Raw genomic sequence first — 16,924 nt, 5'->3', positions numbered from 1 at the left:
AGTTTAAAAAAAATGCTCAAGGTACTATTTAAAATTATTTGCTTGGTAGAAAGGCCTCGGTGTAGAGCTTTCTGTTTTCTGTCCCTGTTACTCTATTTCACCATGACATCTAACTCTAAACTAAACTGTTTCATAAATTGAGTAAGGAGGTAAAATGCCTGTAGAAATGATCTTACTCATGTATGTAATGCAGAATACAAAGAGATTATTCGGTGATACTGAGCCTGAGAGATCAGAGCTGTAGCCGCCAGCTCTGCCTCCTGGAGGGAGCCACACACATCCACCCACCTGAAAGAGCTTTGGTTCTGCCTTGCGATGTGTAGAGAGAATGAAGCTGCTGAACAAGCAAAAACTGCTTTCACGTATCTAAAGAAGTGCACTGAACATGTGCTGTCACATCACCAAGAGATGTTGCAGAAATCACTGCACAATTTCTAACCGTCCCCGGAGCTGGATAGCACTAATTTTTCTGCCATGTCCTTAGCTCTCTCAGTAGGCTACGGTGGGATTGCTCCCAATTTGTCCCAGTTTAAATGAACTATAGCTTCATGTTTTGCAAAAGAAAAAGCCAATACAGTCTGCTTCCCAGCCCTCCATACTTCCCTCTCCTCAGCACTCCTTACACAGGGGCTGAGGGACCATCCCGTTTTGTTTTCCTTCAGTAGAGGACTTACCCACTTCTCACTTGTTTGACACAGGTCAAGTATCCTCCTCATGGTGCAAGCACCACCACAGATAATGCAGGTCCAAACACTTGCAATATTTAAGACCTTCCCAAGAAAGCTGTAGGAGAGCTGAATGCACATCTTAGTGCCAGCCCTTCTTCAACAGGCAGCTCTATTCCAGACTGTGCCTGTGTCACAGCCCCTCATTTGGCAATGCCAGACTCACATAAATAGTTCAGGGACGAACACAGTCCCATGCTTGCCACTCGCGGAACAGAGCTTGTCGCACAACTGTTGAAAGGAAGTCCTGCAGTTGCCACCTGCTGTCTAAATGATCTGAACTTGTGACTGCAGAGATATGGGAACTTGGAATGTAGCTCTCATTAGCAGAGCGAAAGCCTCATTTTTTACTGCTAAGCAAACACGCCTACTTGCAGTCCAAGCTGTCTGCACTAGGATTTCAGAGAAACTATAAAATATTTCCATCTTCTTTCCTGCCCCTCCCTCAATCTCACTCCATGTGTCACTGCCTTCCGAGTAAAGACTTCCTCTGTTCTGCAAAGAGCTCTGCCAGCTCATCCAGGCTGGTTCTAAGTCCTACACTTGTCATTTCAGCTTTAAGGGAATGAACCCTTACTGCTGTCCTGTCTACATGTTTCTTTAGATCATCAGCTATCCTTCTTGCTCCATTCACCTTGCAAGGCTTTTCCATGACAGGTAAGGAACAACTAGGAAAGGAATCGGATTTTATCCAGCTACTCTCAGTGCTGCATGGGACTGTAGCTCTGCTTCCTACAAGCAGCCCCTGGAGAGATCTGAGCAGGAAGGCACAATCCAGGACAGTCCTGAACCTCTGCAATTCCAGCCTGGATGCAGTCAGCAGCTCCTGAAAGGAGGCCTGCATCAGCCTGCTCTGCCTGGCACCTGCATCAGCCCAGCTCAGGGCCAGCTACAGCATCCAGTCATGTATCATCCCTCCCCGAGTCACCCTGCGTGTCCCAGCCAGGCTGCCGTTCCCCTGTTCCCCTTCATGCCTCTGGGATACCACACCCTCCCTTTACTCAGGCAATGATATGATTAGACTTGGCTTTCCCTTGTTTGTAACCTGATTTATACACAGGGTTAAAGACCATAGATTCAGTGGTCTGTAGTAACCAAGTTATTAATTGCACAGCGCCAGATGCGTGAGAGACATTTTACAGAGAGAGCAAAAGCAGGACGAGGGCGTCTCCCCTAAAATTTCGCAATGCAGAGACCAAATCCTGGACAAGAATGTTGTTTAGATGAAAACAAAAACCTCTAGGAAACTAATACCTCGGCTGAGCTGCAACCCTGTTCCGGACACTATGCTTAATTAAACCAAAGTCAGGTCAGAGTAAAACACTACCAATGTCAGATGGCTGCTCTCTGTTCTTAAATTCCACAGGGGACCTCATCGCTGCCTTCAGCACATGTTACTGCAGCAGACAACCCACACAGCCCATAGGGGTTTTTTCTGAACCTCAGGCTAAATAATTCTGTTCTTGCGTTCTCTCTCTGTTCTCTGTAGGAAAATGTCTTGTTTGTACTTGTTCTGTAGACTGACCTGAAAAAATACTTCTTTTCTTTTGTTGGCTTTAAAAGCCATTCGCCAGATTTTTTCAGGGTATTTTCATTCTTAACCATCACTTGGATCATGGCCAGTGAGAAACATTCATCTCAAACTTTACAGCCTGGTACCATCCTCGCCTTCTCCTGCCCTCCTGTGGTTCTGCTTATCTCGGTGTCACTAAGGAATGCAGAGTTCATCCCTAGCATTCCTGCAGGCAGAGGGGTTTTGTGTAGAACTGAATCAGCCTCGGGGAGGGGGTGTCTGGTTCAGCTCATTGTGTATCATCCATGTGTAAAAGGCTGACCTAAATGCCTGCCTTTACTAAACATTCCTCCAGGTTGCCACTGAAACTCTTAGAAAAGCAGAAAAAAAGGAGAAGAATAATTCAAAGAAACACAGCAACGACGTACCAGGTTTCATAGTTTTTTAAGACATTAAAGATCAAATAATGAAAATTCACTGTCTGTAAATACTGAGCTGAAAGGCAGCAAATGCAACATGGGTACTTAAATCGTCCAAGGCAAAAATGAGTCCATTTTCCCACTCCACAGCTTCTCAGAGGAACTTTGCAGCCGGCAGCTCTGCAAAGCTAAAGGGAAGGTAGGATTTCCACTGGCAGGCACTGGGCTTTCCACCTATGACACCAAATTCTTGAGATTTTTTTCACCTGCTCCAATTTGCCCTTTGAACCTATAAGAGTGCAGATCTCTGAAGGTACCTGTTGGCACACACATGCCTGGCCGACCATGCTACCCTGAACACAGACCTGCTGCTCCACCAGGGTTTATCTGTGGGATTAGCCCCTCATTTAGGAGACTATTTGTCTTGCCTTAGAGCCATTCCACACCTGAACGAAATGTCCCTCTCGACCAGCCTCCAAGGGAATCGCATTGGCTCCAGAGAGCCCTACTAAAAGACGGTATCTTGTTCTGTGGATGTTCTGGTGTTTTTCAAGGCTCTCTCCCCAGCAGATAATGAATGACACAGTCAATAGATAAGGTCTGCGTACATGCAGACTCAAGGTTTTTGGGAAAGCAAGACCTTTATCTGCACTTTAGCACCAAAGCCTACAGGTCTGTGTTGCCTTCATGTTATGGATCTGTTTTGTTGTCCTGGCAAATGAAAAGCACTGACTACTGTTCTCCCTGGAAATTTTAATAATTAATTATCTTATAGTAGCAACTGAACAACTGCCCTTTTGCTTTTACTTTGGAACAATCTCTATCGATCCATCCCCTTCCAGTTCCTGGCTCTATTTTCAGCCCCGAGTAGCCTAATTACTATTTGAGTTGTGGGAATGCTGAGAAAACCAGCTCGGGGCAGCTCCCTTGGGTAGCAGATGTTCTACACTGTCCATCTTACTTATCCAGCAAATGATGAGAGAAGGAGCTAAATGGGAATTCTCCCAAGCCACGGTGTTGAGATGCCACAGGCCCTCTCCATCGGCTGAGAGAATTCCTCTCTGCAGGAGAGGCAGGTGAGAGCTTTGCTTTTGGCATTTCCCAAGGGTCTCCTTAGAAAAGCCATCCACTCTGCGCGAAGATTTTCAGGACTTACTCCCACGTGTAAGAGCCTTAGAGAGAAATAAAAACACTTGAAGCCTTTTATCGGCACCTAAGGAGCGACCAAAGCCCGTGTCAGCACAGTCTTAGCTTTACATCATCGTGACCTGTCAGCAAAGAAACACAACAATTCTTCTCCCTTCCCCCCACATCAGTGGAAGACGGGAGAGCTGGGACTAGTCACAATCTTTTCCCTTTACCCCTCTCTGCTTAGACAAAGCCGGAGTAGCCCTGCCTGAGTGTTGGGAAACAAGAGCCTTCCCACCCACCTCCTGCTAGGGCCAAGGGAGCAGGGAAAGCTGCCCAAGCCATCCCCTCCTCAGGCAGGGGAAAGCTGGATGCGGGGGTGCGAGCCTGGAACAAACCTCGCCTGCGCTTGTGGGCAGAGCCGTGAGCAGGGGAAGCCGGGAACAGAAAAGAAGCATTTCACGCTCTCGGCTGAGTCACCGAAGTGTATAAAATCAAGGCCAGGCAGTCGGAGCCACCCAGAGCGAGACACGAGGCATCAGGACTTCTGGACAGGTACGTGCAAGCGGATGCGGTTTAGAGGCAGGGACTAAGATTAAATCTAAGATTGGGATCCAGCAGTCTGATTCCTCCCATTCTCTTCCTGCCATGTGCTGGGAATCCAGTAGTTCTGGTGACCAAGGAGACCTGAGGCTGCTCTGCTTTTGCCCGGTTCCAGATGACAAAAAAGACACAGGCAACCAAATTATGCCATTTTGCTGATCCTTAAAACCTGGGGTGGCAGCAACAGATGATGGTCTGGGCAAGACCTGGCTTTGTTCAGGGAACAGCAAGTAGCTATTAAAGTTTGGAATAAGTCTGAGTTATTTCACACTACACAGGGATCCAGTCCCCCACACACACTGTCACTGATATATTTTTGGATGATGAATGATCCTTATAATGCCTGGCAGCACAAAAGAAACTGAGTAAGAAAAGCAACAGTTTGGGGCTGTGGTTAATTCCCTCCTCTGACACGTTACCTGTGCAGCCTTGGACAAGTAATTTAGTATGTCTTTCTTTCTTCCCTCCTTCCTTTCTTCCTTCCCTCCTTCTGTTTTGGTTTTGTTTGAAGTTTTTTTTTATGACACAGACAAAGCAGGATGAGGAGGGAGCACAGAGGGAACTGTAACACTGAATAACTTGCTTCTTGTATCCAGGTCTTTAGGGCCCTGATCCAGGTACATACTCTTAGTTTCTGACCACTTCTCACTGAAATGCAGTTCAGGAGCTGCATTTTCAGCACATCCTTTCCCCAGGAGTCAGAGTATGTTGTGCGTCTGCAGCCCTCACCTGCAGCAGAGCCCCCAGCCCTGCCACTGCCTGACAGACAGGCTGCTGGGCACTGCAGCGGGTCAGGAGCAGAGTCTCTCTGCAGCACAGCTCTCCTGCAGCTTCTCCAGTACAGTACCAACTGGTATTTTCGTACTGGAGCAGCACTGGCACTCCTACGTACCCTTGTACCGCAGAGGAAGCCCAGTGGGGGCCAGGGAAGCCCATACTGTTCTGCGTGCCAGGCTGGTCCTGGGGTACTGACTGGCATAGGAACCAGACACATGATACAACTAAATGCTTTGAATGAAAACCTGTACCTACGCTTAGACTGAGGTGGCATGATACTGCTGTCCTCAAGCGTTTATGTTTACTTAAGCTTAATTACAGAAGACACATTAATTATCACTTCTGCTGTCTGGCTGCAATAGAGAAGGATTTAGAAAAGTTTCAGTAGGAAAGGACTTAAAAATGTTTCACTTTTAAATAGCTTCTGGCTACTTGGAGGGATTTTAATTTAGCTCTTAATGCTGATGTTTTGTTTTCCCCTCCCTGAAACAAAACCCAGACAGAACTTGCAAGTTAATTGCAAGCCACTTCGGAGAAGGATGTTTACAAGCTTGCTCATCCTCTCTCTGCTGGCGAGGAACACGGCGTCCAGCCCGGTGAGCAGAGCAGAGTCTGCAGCATCCAGGGATGTCGCCACGTTTTTCCAGCTGGCTCAGGAAGACCCTTGGGAGAGCATTAATCTCACCAGCATGTCCTGTGAGGACCGGAAGAACAAGACCTGGATCACGCTGCAGTTGACCAACAGCAGCCTGACATCTTTCCCCATCTGCCTTCCGGGGACCCTGGAGACCTTGGATCTCAGTAACAACCTCTTAGAAGAGGTGAACAGCACGGAGATAGCAAACCTCCCACGGCTGCGCGTCCTCTCACTGAGGCAGAATCATCTCTGGTCAGTTAGATGGGGACCCGAAGCCCTCAGCAGTCTCCTCTCCCTGGATTTAGGCTTTAATAAGCTGTCGTCTGTACCATCGTGTCACAGCTCTTCCCTGCCTAACCTGAGATGGTTGTCCCTGGCTGGAAATCCACTGATTGAAATCCAGCCACTGGCTTTTTCCTGTTACCCTCAGCTACAGTTCCTGAACCTCTCTGGAACTCTGCTTGGGCAGGATGACAGCAGAGGAATCAGGGAGTCTGCTTTTGCCATCAGCATATCTCTCAGTGAGGCAACGAGCAGGCCTGGAAACACCATCAAGACGCTTGATCTGAGCGGGACCTTTCTTGAGAAAAGTAAGTTTCTGGATTTCCCCACTATAAATCCAGGGCTTGGTCAGGCCGGGGTGGCAGAAACCTTGCTGGGATGATGGCTCCCATCCCAGTAAAGCCTGTGGTAGAGGGGGAGCAACCCAAGCTGAAAGCTGCAAATAGCTGATCCAAGCATACAAGGCACACTCTTCAGCTGGTCACACAACTGCTGGGGGAAACCCTCATGCAGACCAGCCCCCTAAAGTAAGGGCAGAGACCAGACACCACCAAACGGGACTCTTGTCCCACTGTAGTCCCCCACCTCCACCGTTATTCCACTGTCTGCTACTTGCAGTCATCCTGCTGTCGGCCCTGAGATTAGTTTTGGGGCACACAGGAGGAAATTAATTTCTCTTTCCAGACACACAGCTGAAAACTTTCTTTGTCTATGTCCACAGTTAGATTCTGCTTTCTACCACTGTATTGAAGTGGCACAGAAAGGCTTTTTGTGTCAATCGCAACCAGCCAAATAATTTCCACACAGGGAGACAATCCCTGCCCTAAGCAATTTACAGGATTATTTTTTCCTTTTATCTGCCTCCCGTGCCAGCCTCATTTTACAAGCAGAGATGCGGTAGATTCCTTGCCCAGCTGCTCTCAGCCTGGGGCAGTGCCAGGACACGCTGCCCATTCCCCTGGCATTCCACAGGGTCTCAGCCATGGCAGAACCCTTCCTGGCCAAACTGTCAGGCCATCTGACATAGTTTTCTGTCTCATTTCATACCAGTTCTATTCATATAAACCAGTTCTCATTTCCCAGGGGTCCTGTAGTTTTCACTGGTGGGTTACTTGATGTTGACACAAGAACCACAGCGTCGTTGCGGAGACCCCTTGGAACAGTGTCCTCTTTCCACAAGCACCCACCAGTGGCACTTGCCATGGAGAGAATAGAAGAAATAGAAGAGGCACAAAGGGATTTTTTTCCACGTGTACGTGCCCTGTTTCTAGTAACCAGACGCTTGGGGACTCCCCAAGCTGGGGATTTCACCTCAACTCACAGTTAATAGAGAAACCACATTTCCTCCATGAATTTGCCTAATCCATCTTATGGTAATGAGTTACACAAATCAGTGATGAGATGGAAAGGCAGTTTTGTGTAGGATGTATTCTTTCAGTTTCATTTCTCTCAGCTCTTTTTCCTGTCCTGGGAGAAAAGGGAAGGTATTTGCCTTTCTCATACCCTTCAGGATTTTGTACACTTCTCTAATCTCCCCTCATCATCACTTCCCTGGGCAGAGAAATTTGTGTTCATTTAATCTCACCTAATAGGAAAGCTATTCCATACCTCTCATCAGCTTTACTGCCCTTCTGTCTTCCCTTCTTTTCCTCTGCCCTACGACAGCGTGGCTTGCCCTGCAGGTAATATTACAAAAATGTGATTGAATGATTGTTTATAGGCTGGTGTATTGATTTTTGTTATATTCCTTTCCCATAGAAAATAGCTGCAGAAGACTACAGAGATATTTCATCTCTCTGTGAATTCAAAACATTTTTAGGCAGAAATCCAGAGGAATGCTGTATTCAGGCAACAGGTATAAGCCTTTTTTTCTGCTTCAGTTCAACCAGAGTGGACCAGAGACTTGCCCAACCTCAGATCACTTCACCTGACAAGGATGTCACGATTAAGAAGCCTTGACACCGACTTCATCAAGTCCATGCCTGATCTCAGAGACCTAAACTGCCAAGACTCCTACTCACTGGATTTTGTGAGGACAGAGATGTTTGACAGTGCTCCTCACCTGAGCCATCTCTCCTTTGAGAAGTGAGTTGGTTTTTGGTTTGTTCTTCTTCACATAAGGTTGCCTTTGCCCCACAGCACCCTGGTGCCTGGGAGCTGATTTTTATGCAAAGCGGGAGCCGATTTTTATGCAAAGTTTGCTTGTTATCAGATATGTAGGAAAGAGGTTGGGGCTTGCACGCTATGGAGAAACACACTGTCTTACACTTGAATATGCTGTGTAAAGCCTGTGATGTAGACCTGATACAGCCAAAGAGCTGATACAGCCCAAAGAGGTGGCACAAGACTCATAGCAACAGTACAGTTAGTTACTGGTAGCTTGAGATCGCATTGATCGTGCTCCCACTCTTTTGCCTTCCAGTCTACAGGATGAAATCATCTAGTGATGTTCGGATTAGCATAGATCCACTGATGCCTACTTCTTGTTCAGTGTTAGTAAAAGCAATATTTTAGTCCTTATTAGAGGTAACCCATCAGTGCAACTTACTTGGTATGTCCCATACCTGCTGAAATACTAAAGGAAACAGAAGTCTGATGGTGATTTATCAAAATGAGGGCGGGTAAACTGCACACAGAACAATCAGCATAAAGAAAAATATATGGAGAACATCTTAAAATATTTCTATGATATAGGCCCAGATTATAAGCATTTCAGAAAACAAACACTAAAGTACTGGCTGTGCTGTGCTCTAGAAAACACTTTCAGGAAAATAAACCCATTTAAGAAAAAAACCTCAGAGTCTATCCCCTGCTAGATTGCCACACTGAATTTAAACAACAATTTATGCACAGGAATACCACTTCAAAGTGCCAAAAATCATGACCCAAATTTAAAAGATAAAGGTGTAGCAGTTAAAGCCGTAGACAAAAGAGAACATCTGGGTACTCAGACTGCAGAGAGGTCACATTACCACATTCTTTTCCTGCAGCTGGGACAGCTAGACTGACAACTTCACAATAAAGGCAAGCAAGGTCTTCCTCTGTTAGTCTTTTGACTTTAGCAGGTGAGAGTTTATATCACGAAAGAGACAATTAACGTAAGGATGACTGGCATAGAGAAAGTCAAGCCATTATAAGCAGAGAAAGAAGACTGAGAAAGAAGCTGGGGAGATCCTACAGTACAAACAGAAGTGTAGTTGAATGCATGATGGCAGGGAGAAGATCATCTTTCACAGAAGACCTTTGCCAATTGCTAGGTCCTTTCCCCTCCAGTTCCATCTCTAAAGGTGTTCCCCCCTTACAATGTTTTTGTTACACTTTGACACACAGCAGCTACACTGCAAACTGGAGAGATGGACAGGTATTACCTTGGAATTCAAAGCACTAATTATGATCACAAAGTCGTGATCGTAACTGGCTACTTCCAAGGGAACTGGGAATATTGCTTTGTGTCTTACACACGTGCTGGCATACTAAGCATGCTCCAGTCCTTGGAAGGTAGCTCAGTGTTTGCTAATTATTGTATTTGTCATCTTGCAGCTGTAACCTGAGTTCCTTTAATCCTTGGAATATCAATTCATCGGACAGCATCACCATCAACTTGTACGGAAATCCTCTGATATGCGATTGCCAGCTCTCCTGGCTGCTCTCCAATCCCAATAAAGTTGTACTGCAAAAGTAAGTGAGTTCAAGGAGATAAAGTAATGCCCTTCAGACACAATTTAAACTTTTATGTTATTTGGGGACCAGACATTCACTATTATCTAAGTTACTCAAATTCCTTGGCACTCTTCCTTTCCACAAGAAGTAGAAACATAAAATAAAGTCCCCTTCAGAGACAAAGCATGGCTGATTCATACTCGAATGTGGACAAAGGCAGTGGGCACATGCAGAACAGTAAAAAGTGTTATTAGCTGTGGATTCTGCTTTAACGTGAGAATAGCTGTATTTCGTTTAGCATTTCTCTATAAGCTGGAATTAAAAAAAAGAGCTGACTTCATAGGCCACCACTGGGAGCAGGAAATGAAAGACTTTGCAAGATATTTAGCATATTATTTCCTTCTTGCCCCTGCATTCCCAAAGCCTAGATCAGCACAGGCAGTCAACAAAACTCTTTGCAAATAGCTCCATTTGCCACCTATTGTTTCCATTCTCTTCTGCAGTTTTACAGACTAATCACAAGAAGCTGTAGTTAAGAGAAGTGCTTTGCATATGTATGATCTCTCTGCCTTTTGAAAGGCCACCAAGAAGATCAGGCATCAGTAGAGGAGAGAGCGGGGAAGCAGAGTGTTAACATTAGATTGTTTCTTATCAGGATAACTCAGCAGTTGCATTCTTTACGAAATGAAATGTCCGAGTAAAGAAAGAACTTGAGCTTGATCCTTTAAAAGTACCTCCCATGTCAACACAGCCCCAGCTGCCTAAACCAGCTGACTTAAAAGGACTGGGGGGCTCTGTTAACATCTCTCTGCATGGGTTCCCCTCCTAGCGTGCCATTAAAGCTTGACCCTTTATGGCAAGTTGCCTTGAGCCCCACCACTTAAGTTCAGAAGTCCACCACTTAAGAAGTTCACAGTCCTTGTACCAAAAAGGCAAAAGATACTCCTGCACCTTACAAAACCAAAAAGCCAGTCAGCTAAGTTCGCAGTGCTGTATGAAGCCACCTGCCAAGCACAGGACTATTTTTAAGACAACCTGGCTTTGGTTTGGGTTTCATGTCTTCTTTGATATAAAGACTGTTTTGGAACAGCAGGTTGCCAATTCCAACCCAAGCAGCCTTACACAGGAGCCTGTAATGTTCTTGTGGATCTTCTCTATTCTAACTTGTACCCTTTGCAGGGCTCGGGAGACTTTTTGTAACACATCCCAAGAAGACTGGGACAGACCTTCAGCATCTTTTTCACTGCTAGAACTCTACGATAAATGCCAGTCTGAAAGAAATGTTACACTTCCCGATTCAAACACATCTTCTCCTGAACACAATGCCTTCAGCCTTACCAGTTACGATGCCACTGCTGTCACAACAACAGACTCTGCTCTGCTAACCAAAGATACTTATACCAGTTCCCTGATTCAGGGGAATGTAATGAGCCCAACAGCAGCCAACCCAACTGAGCTGATGCTCACGGAGGCCAACAGTGTCTCCCACCGAGAGGGGGCAGTTTCCGAATCCACAAGCAATCCCCCTTCCTTCACATCTGTAACCACCTCCTCAGGTTTTCTCCAAGAGCTCTACAGTCAGTCCTCAGATTACAGCTCCCCAACTCAAACTGATCAGCTAAAGGGAGAGCTCAGAACAACTGATGCACCGTTTCCCCAGGAAGGCTTATTCAGACAGCTCAGCACTGATTCTTCTACTAGAGTCACAGGAAACCCCAATGCCACTGACCATTCTATCCACTCCGTTGCCACTCACGCTGGGGAAGGTACACCACAAACGAGCCCACCACAGCTGAACTCCACAAAGATCAATGTTTGGTCAAAGCCTGTACCCACCAGATCACTGATTCACTATGTAGATGACTATGATTATGATGAACAGTCGACAGAAACCCCAGTGCAACTGGCACACACTGCCTGTGACTACAATCCTTGCAGGCACCTTCAGAAGCCGTGCAGTGAACTACAGAGTGCATCCCATTGTTTATGTCCTGGCATGTCAAGGGAAGATGAGATTCCCGATCCACCCATGCTCAGAGAGGTGTCTGAAGTTACAGACAGTTCTGCGCAGATACGCTGGTGCGCCCCAAATTCAGTTGTTCACACTTACGAGCTGATGCTTCACGCCCAAGGCAATGAGGACAGACAGTTTGTCCTGGACAATATTTATTCCACAGCAAGGCAGTATACGCTGTATAATCTATTACCATACACCACTTACCACATATGCGTGACTGCTTCGAACAAAGCAGGGTCAAGCCAGACAGCAAGTCAGGGAATTCCACGTAATTCCTGCACCAGATTTAAAACAAAGCCCAGCTACAAGTCCATCTTTGCTGCTCTGGCTGCAGCAAGCGGACTCTTTCTCATTTCCACAGTAATTTTGTCTCTATGTCTGTGTAAGGCACGTAAAAAGCCTCAGAGTGAGCAGTACGGTACACACTTGGTCTCTTATAAGAACCCCGCATTTGATTATCCATTAAAACTACAGACAACTAATTAGCTGTAGGTGATTGTTCTATACTTCTACAGCTCACTGTCTCTTATCACCTTGGTATGTCTTCCTGAGACTCTCAAAATGTCCTTCAGCAAAACTACGAAACAACAGACTTCATAGCCCTAATGTTTCCAAGAGAAAGAAAAACACACCAAAAAAAGAAAAAATAATGAAGGTAGACAAAACAGAAAAAAATTTTTGGACTCTTGTTCATGCGCTAAGCAGCAGCAAATCTGGACATTAACCTTGAAAAGTTGTTGTTATAATCACCTACAAATACACCGGTGTATATTTTACACAGTGAGAGGCTGCTTTGCCACCAGCCTGCCTCCAGGATCTCTCCTGAGTACAGTCCACTGACAGCCATGATCAATTTCTTTTGGTATCTCTATGAAGGTAATACCCAAAAAGCAAGTATTACCAGAAGGAGTGTGAGAAAGGTCTCCTTGGGCTCAGTGGCAAAGTGCTGTGCACGTCTAACTCCATTAACTCTGTGACTGCAACTGCTCAGTGGGGAAAAAGCAACATGAAGATTAATTGAAAAGATTAATTCAAAAAAGGAGAGCAAGACACTGCAGTATTCTTAGAGCAGGGATAATAGTTTTGTTCTGATTTCGCATGTTGTTTTCCACAACTGAGGCTCCTGAGCACTACCAGAATATCAACGCACAGGGTTTGGCAGTACAGCAATAACCCGTGGAAAGGGGGAGAGTGCATCAGCATTTGCTTCACAACTGATTGTAAGCAGAGGTGATTGCTCAGTCCCATCTACAGATTCAGCAGGCTGATGATTTACTTCATACAGAGGCAAAGAGCCAATTAATGAAACAATTAAATGCTTACGTAGCTGAGACTTGAAAAACTGGAACCCCATCTACTAGTAGCAGACATTTTTTGAATGTACTCTGGGGTGCTACTTGCTGCTGTAAAAGAATAACAGATGCTGAGAATCCTGGTTCTTCAGCAGCTTTGAGCTTGCCATTAAAATTCAAAGAGATGGTTTTGTAGGAGGAGGCGTTTGTCTCAGGTACTTCCTGTTCAGACCCACAGGTTTATGTTCCCTTAGCTGCCTGTTTCTGCTGCTGTATAGATACAATATGTCAAATCCCCCCAGATGTCAGAGAATGAAAGTTTCTGTACAGTGTAAGAGTCTCTGTTCTGTCCATTTTTTTAATGTTTCCAGTATTAATGGAAATAAAAGCTACAGAGTTGAATTCTGGTTCTAAAGACCTAGATCTTTGTGTTGTCTTTACCATCTACAATGTTTAGCCCAAGAAATTAATTCAAACATTTTGCTGTTCTGGAACAAACTTATAGTATATAGTAGTGTAATAGTAGCAGCATATAGTAACATCTTTATTAAGGTAAATTTGTATTATCTGATGCTATAGCAGCTTTCATTTCACATGTGCATAAGTGGCCTGTGTGATCCTCACTACTGTGGGCTTGCAGCCCTTTCATGCATGTTTGTCCTTTCCAGTATACCCATCCTGGGAATGACAGCATCATTGGAGAGATGCGTATTGCAAATTCCTGCCATGCCTGTCTGGAGCTTGGCTGAGCCCCATGTCTCAAAACGTACAACAGAATAGAAGCAAACTGCAGAAGAAAAAGCTGAGGTGGTGTCACCTTTCACTTTGAAAATCTCTCACATCCTGGTAGTTCAGATCTCTTTTAGGTTTTTTACATGTATTTCCAGCCTGTTTTTTTCTGCATTCTCTAGAAGTTCTAGAGAACAGGCACAGATGAACTTCATTTGAAGTCAGCTGGAATCTCGAGTCTTTGACTCATAATTCCAAACTGGGGCAGAGATCACGTACTCCCTTGTGTTTGTACAACATGGCCCTAAAAGACCTTGGCTGGGGTCTTTGGTATTACCAGAAACAAACAAAGCGGAGCAAAATAAGAGATTTGTGAATAGCAATTTATATAGTCTTGAAGATTAGCTGTAGGGAAGGAGGACAAAAAGATATTGCACCTGGAAACAGATTGTTGCAGCATAACTATGAGTTAGTCAAAGCAACAAGACATCATTTAAAACAAGACCTTGAGAGGATGTGTCTGACTACCCTTTACAACACTGCAACTCATAATCACTGCTGCCCCTAACCAGAAAGCTCAGCAGAAGATATGCCAGTAATGGGATTTGACTTCCCCGAGTCTCCGTGACTAGGGGACACTCCAGCTTGACACTACTTCGAAGCGCAACCTCATACCAGCCTCTTGAATCTTTCCCACTGTGAGATGCAGGTTTATCACAACTGATTTCTCTCCAACCAATTCTCACTCCAGCCTCTCCTGGCATTTTGAGTCTTCACTGCCTTCAAGCCAAAGCAACACGACAGATTTCCCATTCTTTAAAGGTGCCCTTCTTGGCAGCCAAACAAATATTTAAGTCCCACTCCCGTGTTTCCCGCTTGTTTCAATTTAAAGTAACCCTCAACAGCCCAGTTTCATCTGGGCTGGTGAACCATCCAGAAGCACAGATTCCCGGCCAAGGGTAGTGCCTCTCTCTTGCCTGATCACTCTCTACCCTTTCGTAAATCGTTTGTACGAGATTTAGCAGCAGGAGTCAAAACACAGGATTTTTATTTATCAACACCTATGGCAAGTCTCTGTGCTTCAGGTGTAGAAGTTCTTCCCCCTCCCCTTTCCATTTTACAGTTTCATCAGAGTTTATTTTAGTAAGGAGCAACTTTACTCTGTTGTCTTTTTTTCCTCTATTTGATCAGTGCTCCTCTTAATTAATTTTTTCCTAATATTTGCGCTAAGCAAGGATAAGCAACCACTCACCCTTAGATGTATTGCATACACACTCTGAAATTCAAATTTTCAGGGTACAAAAGCTAATGGCTTTATTCTGCCATACTTCAAAAATTTCAGCTTGGATAAAAAGTCCTCCCCTGTTCTCCCACGCAGAAGTTATGTGTATTGTAAATAGCTGCTGCAGCCCAACAACTGGTAAAAACACAATTATTTAAAAGAGCAACTTTAAGTTGAGTGAGTCACAATATTTCAAAAGTAAGTATTCAAGTATAAGACCTTTCTTTGAAAGCACTGCCTCTTGCTAATTCTTAAAATTGATATCATAGAATGTCTTCAGGTGGAAGGGACCTTAAAGATCATCTAGTTCCAACCCCCCTGCCATGGACAGGGACACCTCCCACTAGATCAGGCTGCTCAAGGCCCCATCCAACCTGGCTTGGGACACCTCCAGGGATGGGGCATCCACAGCTTCCCTGAGCAACCTGTGCCAGTGCCTCACCACTCTCATCAACAAAGAACTTCTTCCTTATTTCAAGCGTAAATCTGTCCCCCTCCAGTTTATACCCGTTCCCTCTCATGCTATCCCTACCGGCCTTTGTGAACAGTCCCTCCCCATATGCGCTTCTACAAAAGCTGAAACACCATATTAGCCCCTCTAGATTTTTTTATTATAGCTGCACGTACTGATGTAGAAAGTAAACCCTAAAAACAAGCAGTATTTTAATCAATATGGTAAAATTACCGTGAAGCCCATTTTCAGGCTTCTACATAATCCAAGTATAAATGCAGAAAAAAATTAATATCATCCTCATTTCTTAACATCAAACCCCAGAGGTGTCATTCTTGTAAACACAACTAGTAACCAGTTTGTGTGTTTCCTGTATTTTCATTACTGTAGATCAACACAAGCAGCAGAGCCGGCTCTCACAGTGCTCTTGGGACTGGGGCAGCAAGGAGAGCAACCAGGGACCTAAACGGAAACCTCGCCTACGCATAAAGCCATGTTAAAAAATTGCCTAGCACCGCTCTGCCTGGTTGCTCCTCCCCCTCTTCCTGTTTGCACACATCAAATCCTGTTCGTACTTCTAGCTTCAAGACAGAAAACTTTGACAGTGAGTGGGACACCCAGACATCTCTGAAACAATTTTAAAAGCTGACAAAAACCAACCCGTTCAAAAAATAGGTAACTAATAATCCACTTAACTGTTTCACAGTTCAAGTCATCCTGTTTCTCTGTGAGAGGATGATCACTTGGAGGACGTGCAGAGAGCATTTAAATATATATTTTTGAAGAGCTTGTGAATTTTTTTTCCCTGTTTTTTTCTTTATAAGAAGAAATTGTTGTCTGCATACCTAAGAATCTTTTCCACTAACTTGTCAATGTTTTTTTCTTTCTACAGAACTAAGTTCAAGCAAAGGAAGTCGAAAATAGCAGATGGTGCATGTGGGTGCGTCGCCTGGGTGTCGTGGCAAAAGTGCATCCTGCTCTGCCCCTAACTCAGCATTTGAAAATCAGTCACCGAGTCTCATGGAGTCCCCCAGCAGAAACGCTCTGGGCAAAGGAGCTGATCCCTGAAAGGGCCTCCATACAGAAAAAAGAATCCATGTGGGGAAAGGCCTTGCTGGTTGCAAGGGAACAGACAGGGACCACCTTGTCTTTAGTGCAACAAATGCCATTTAAAGAAGCAGTCGTGCTTCAGCCAGATCCACCTTGGTGAGAGAAGGGAGCCTACTTTTAAGAGTTGTCCCTAGCCAGAGGTGTGAGAGGCATCTAATGGGAGCTGACATCATACCAGTGGCTTTATCAGCCTCTTTGTGGCAGCATGCAAAAATCCAACCAGCAGGCTCGTTGGGCAAGCACTGCACTGGCACAGGCATCCACCTCAGCAGTGGCTCCAGAAAACTGCGGTCACGTGT

The 16,924-nt window shown here is 45.1% G+C and overlaps 1 protein-coding gene across 2 annotated transcripts; it reads left to right on the top strand.

Moving 5' to 3' along the window:
* Positions 1-3,895: 3,895 nt before the first annotated feature.
* LRRN4 (leucine rich repeat neuronal 4) lies at positions 3,896-13,462 on the top strand. Of its 2 annotated transcripts, none has more exons than XM_009556482.2 (5): positions 3,896-4,340; positions 5,669-6,392; positions 7,965-8,169; positions 9,625-9,762; positions 10,924-13,462. In XM_009556482.2, exons 2-5 carry the CDS (start codon positions 5,705-5,707, stop codon positions 12,245-12,247), a joined length of 2,355 nt encoding a protein of 784 aa, XP_009554777.2. In that variant the 5' UTR covers positions 3,896-4,340; positions 5,669-5,704; the 3' UTR covers positions 12,248-13,462. The 2 variants fall into 2 exon arrangements, with proteins under 2 accessions (XP_009554777.2, XP_053919913.1); XM_054063938.1 differs by having other exon boundaries at positions 5,665-6,392.
* The last annotated feature ends 3,462 nt before the right edge of the window (positions 13,463-16,924 follow it).

This window comes from Cuculus canorus, chromosome 3 (assembly GCF_017976375.1).
Source record: "Cuculus canorus isolate bCucCan1 chromosome 3, bCucCan1.pri, whole genome shotgun sequence".
In the NCBI taxonomy this organism is placed as follows: Eukaryota; Metazoa; Chordata; class Aves; order Cuculiformes; family Cuculidae; genus Cuculus; species Cuculus canorus.
The sequence above is the reverse complement of the archived record's forward strand: the minus strand, read 5'-3'. Positions and strand labels throughout refer to the sequence as shown.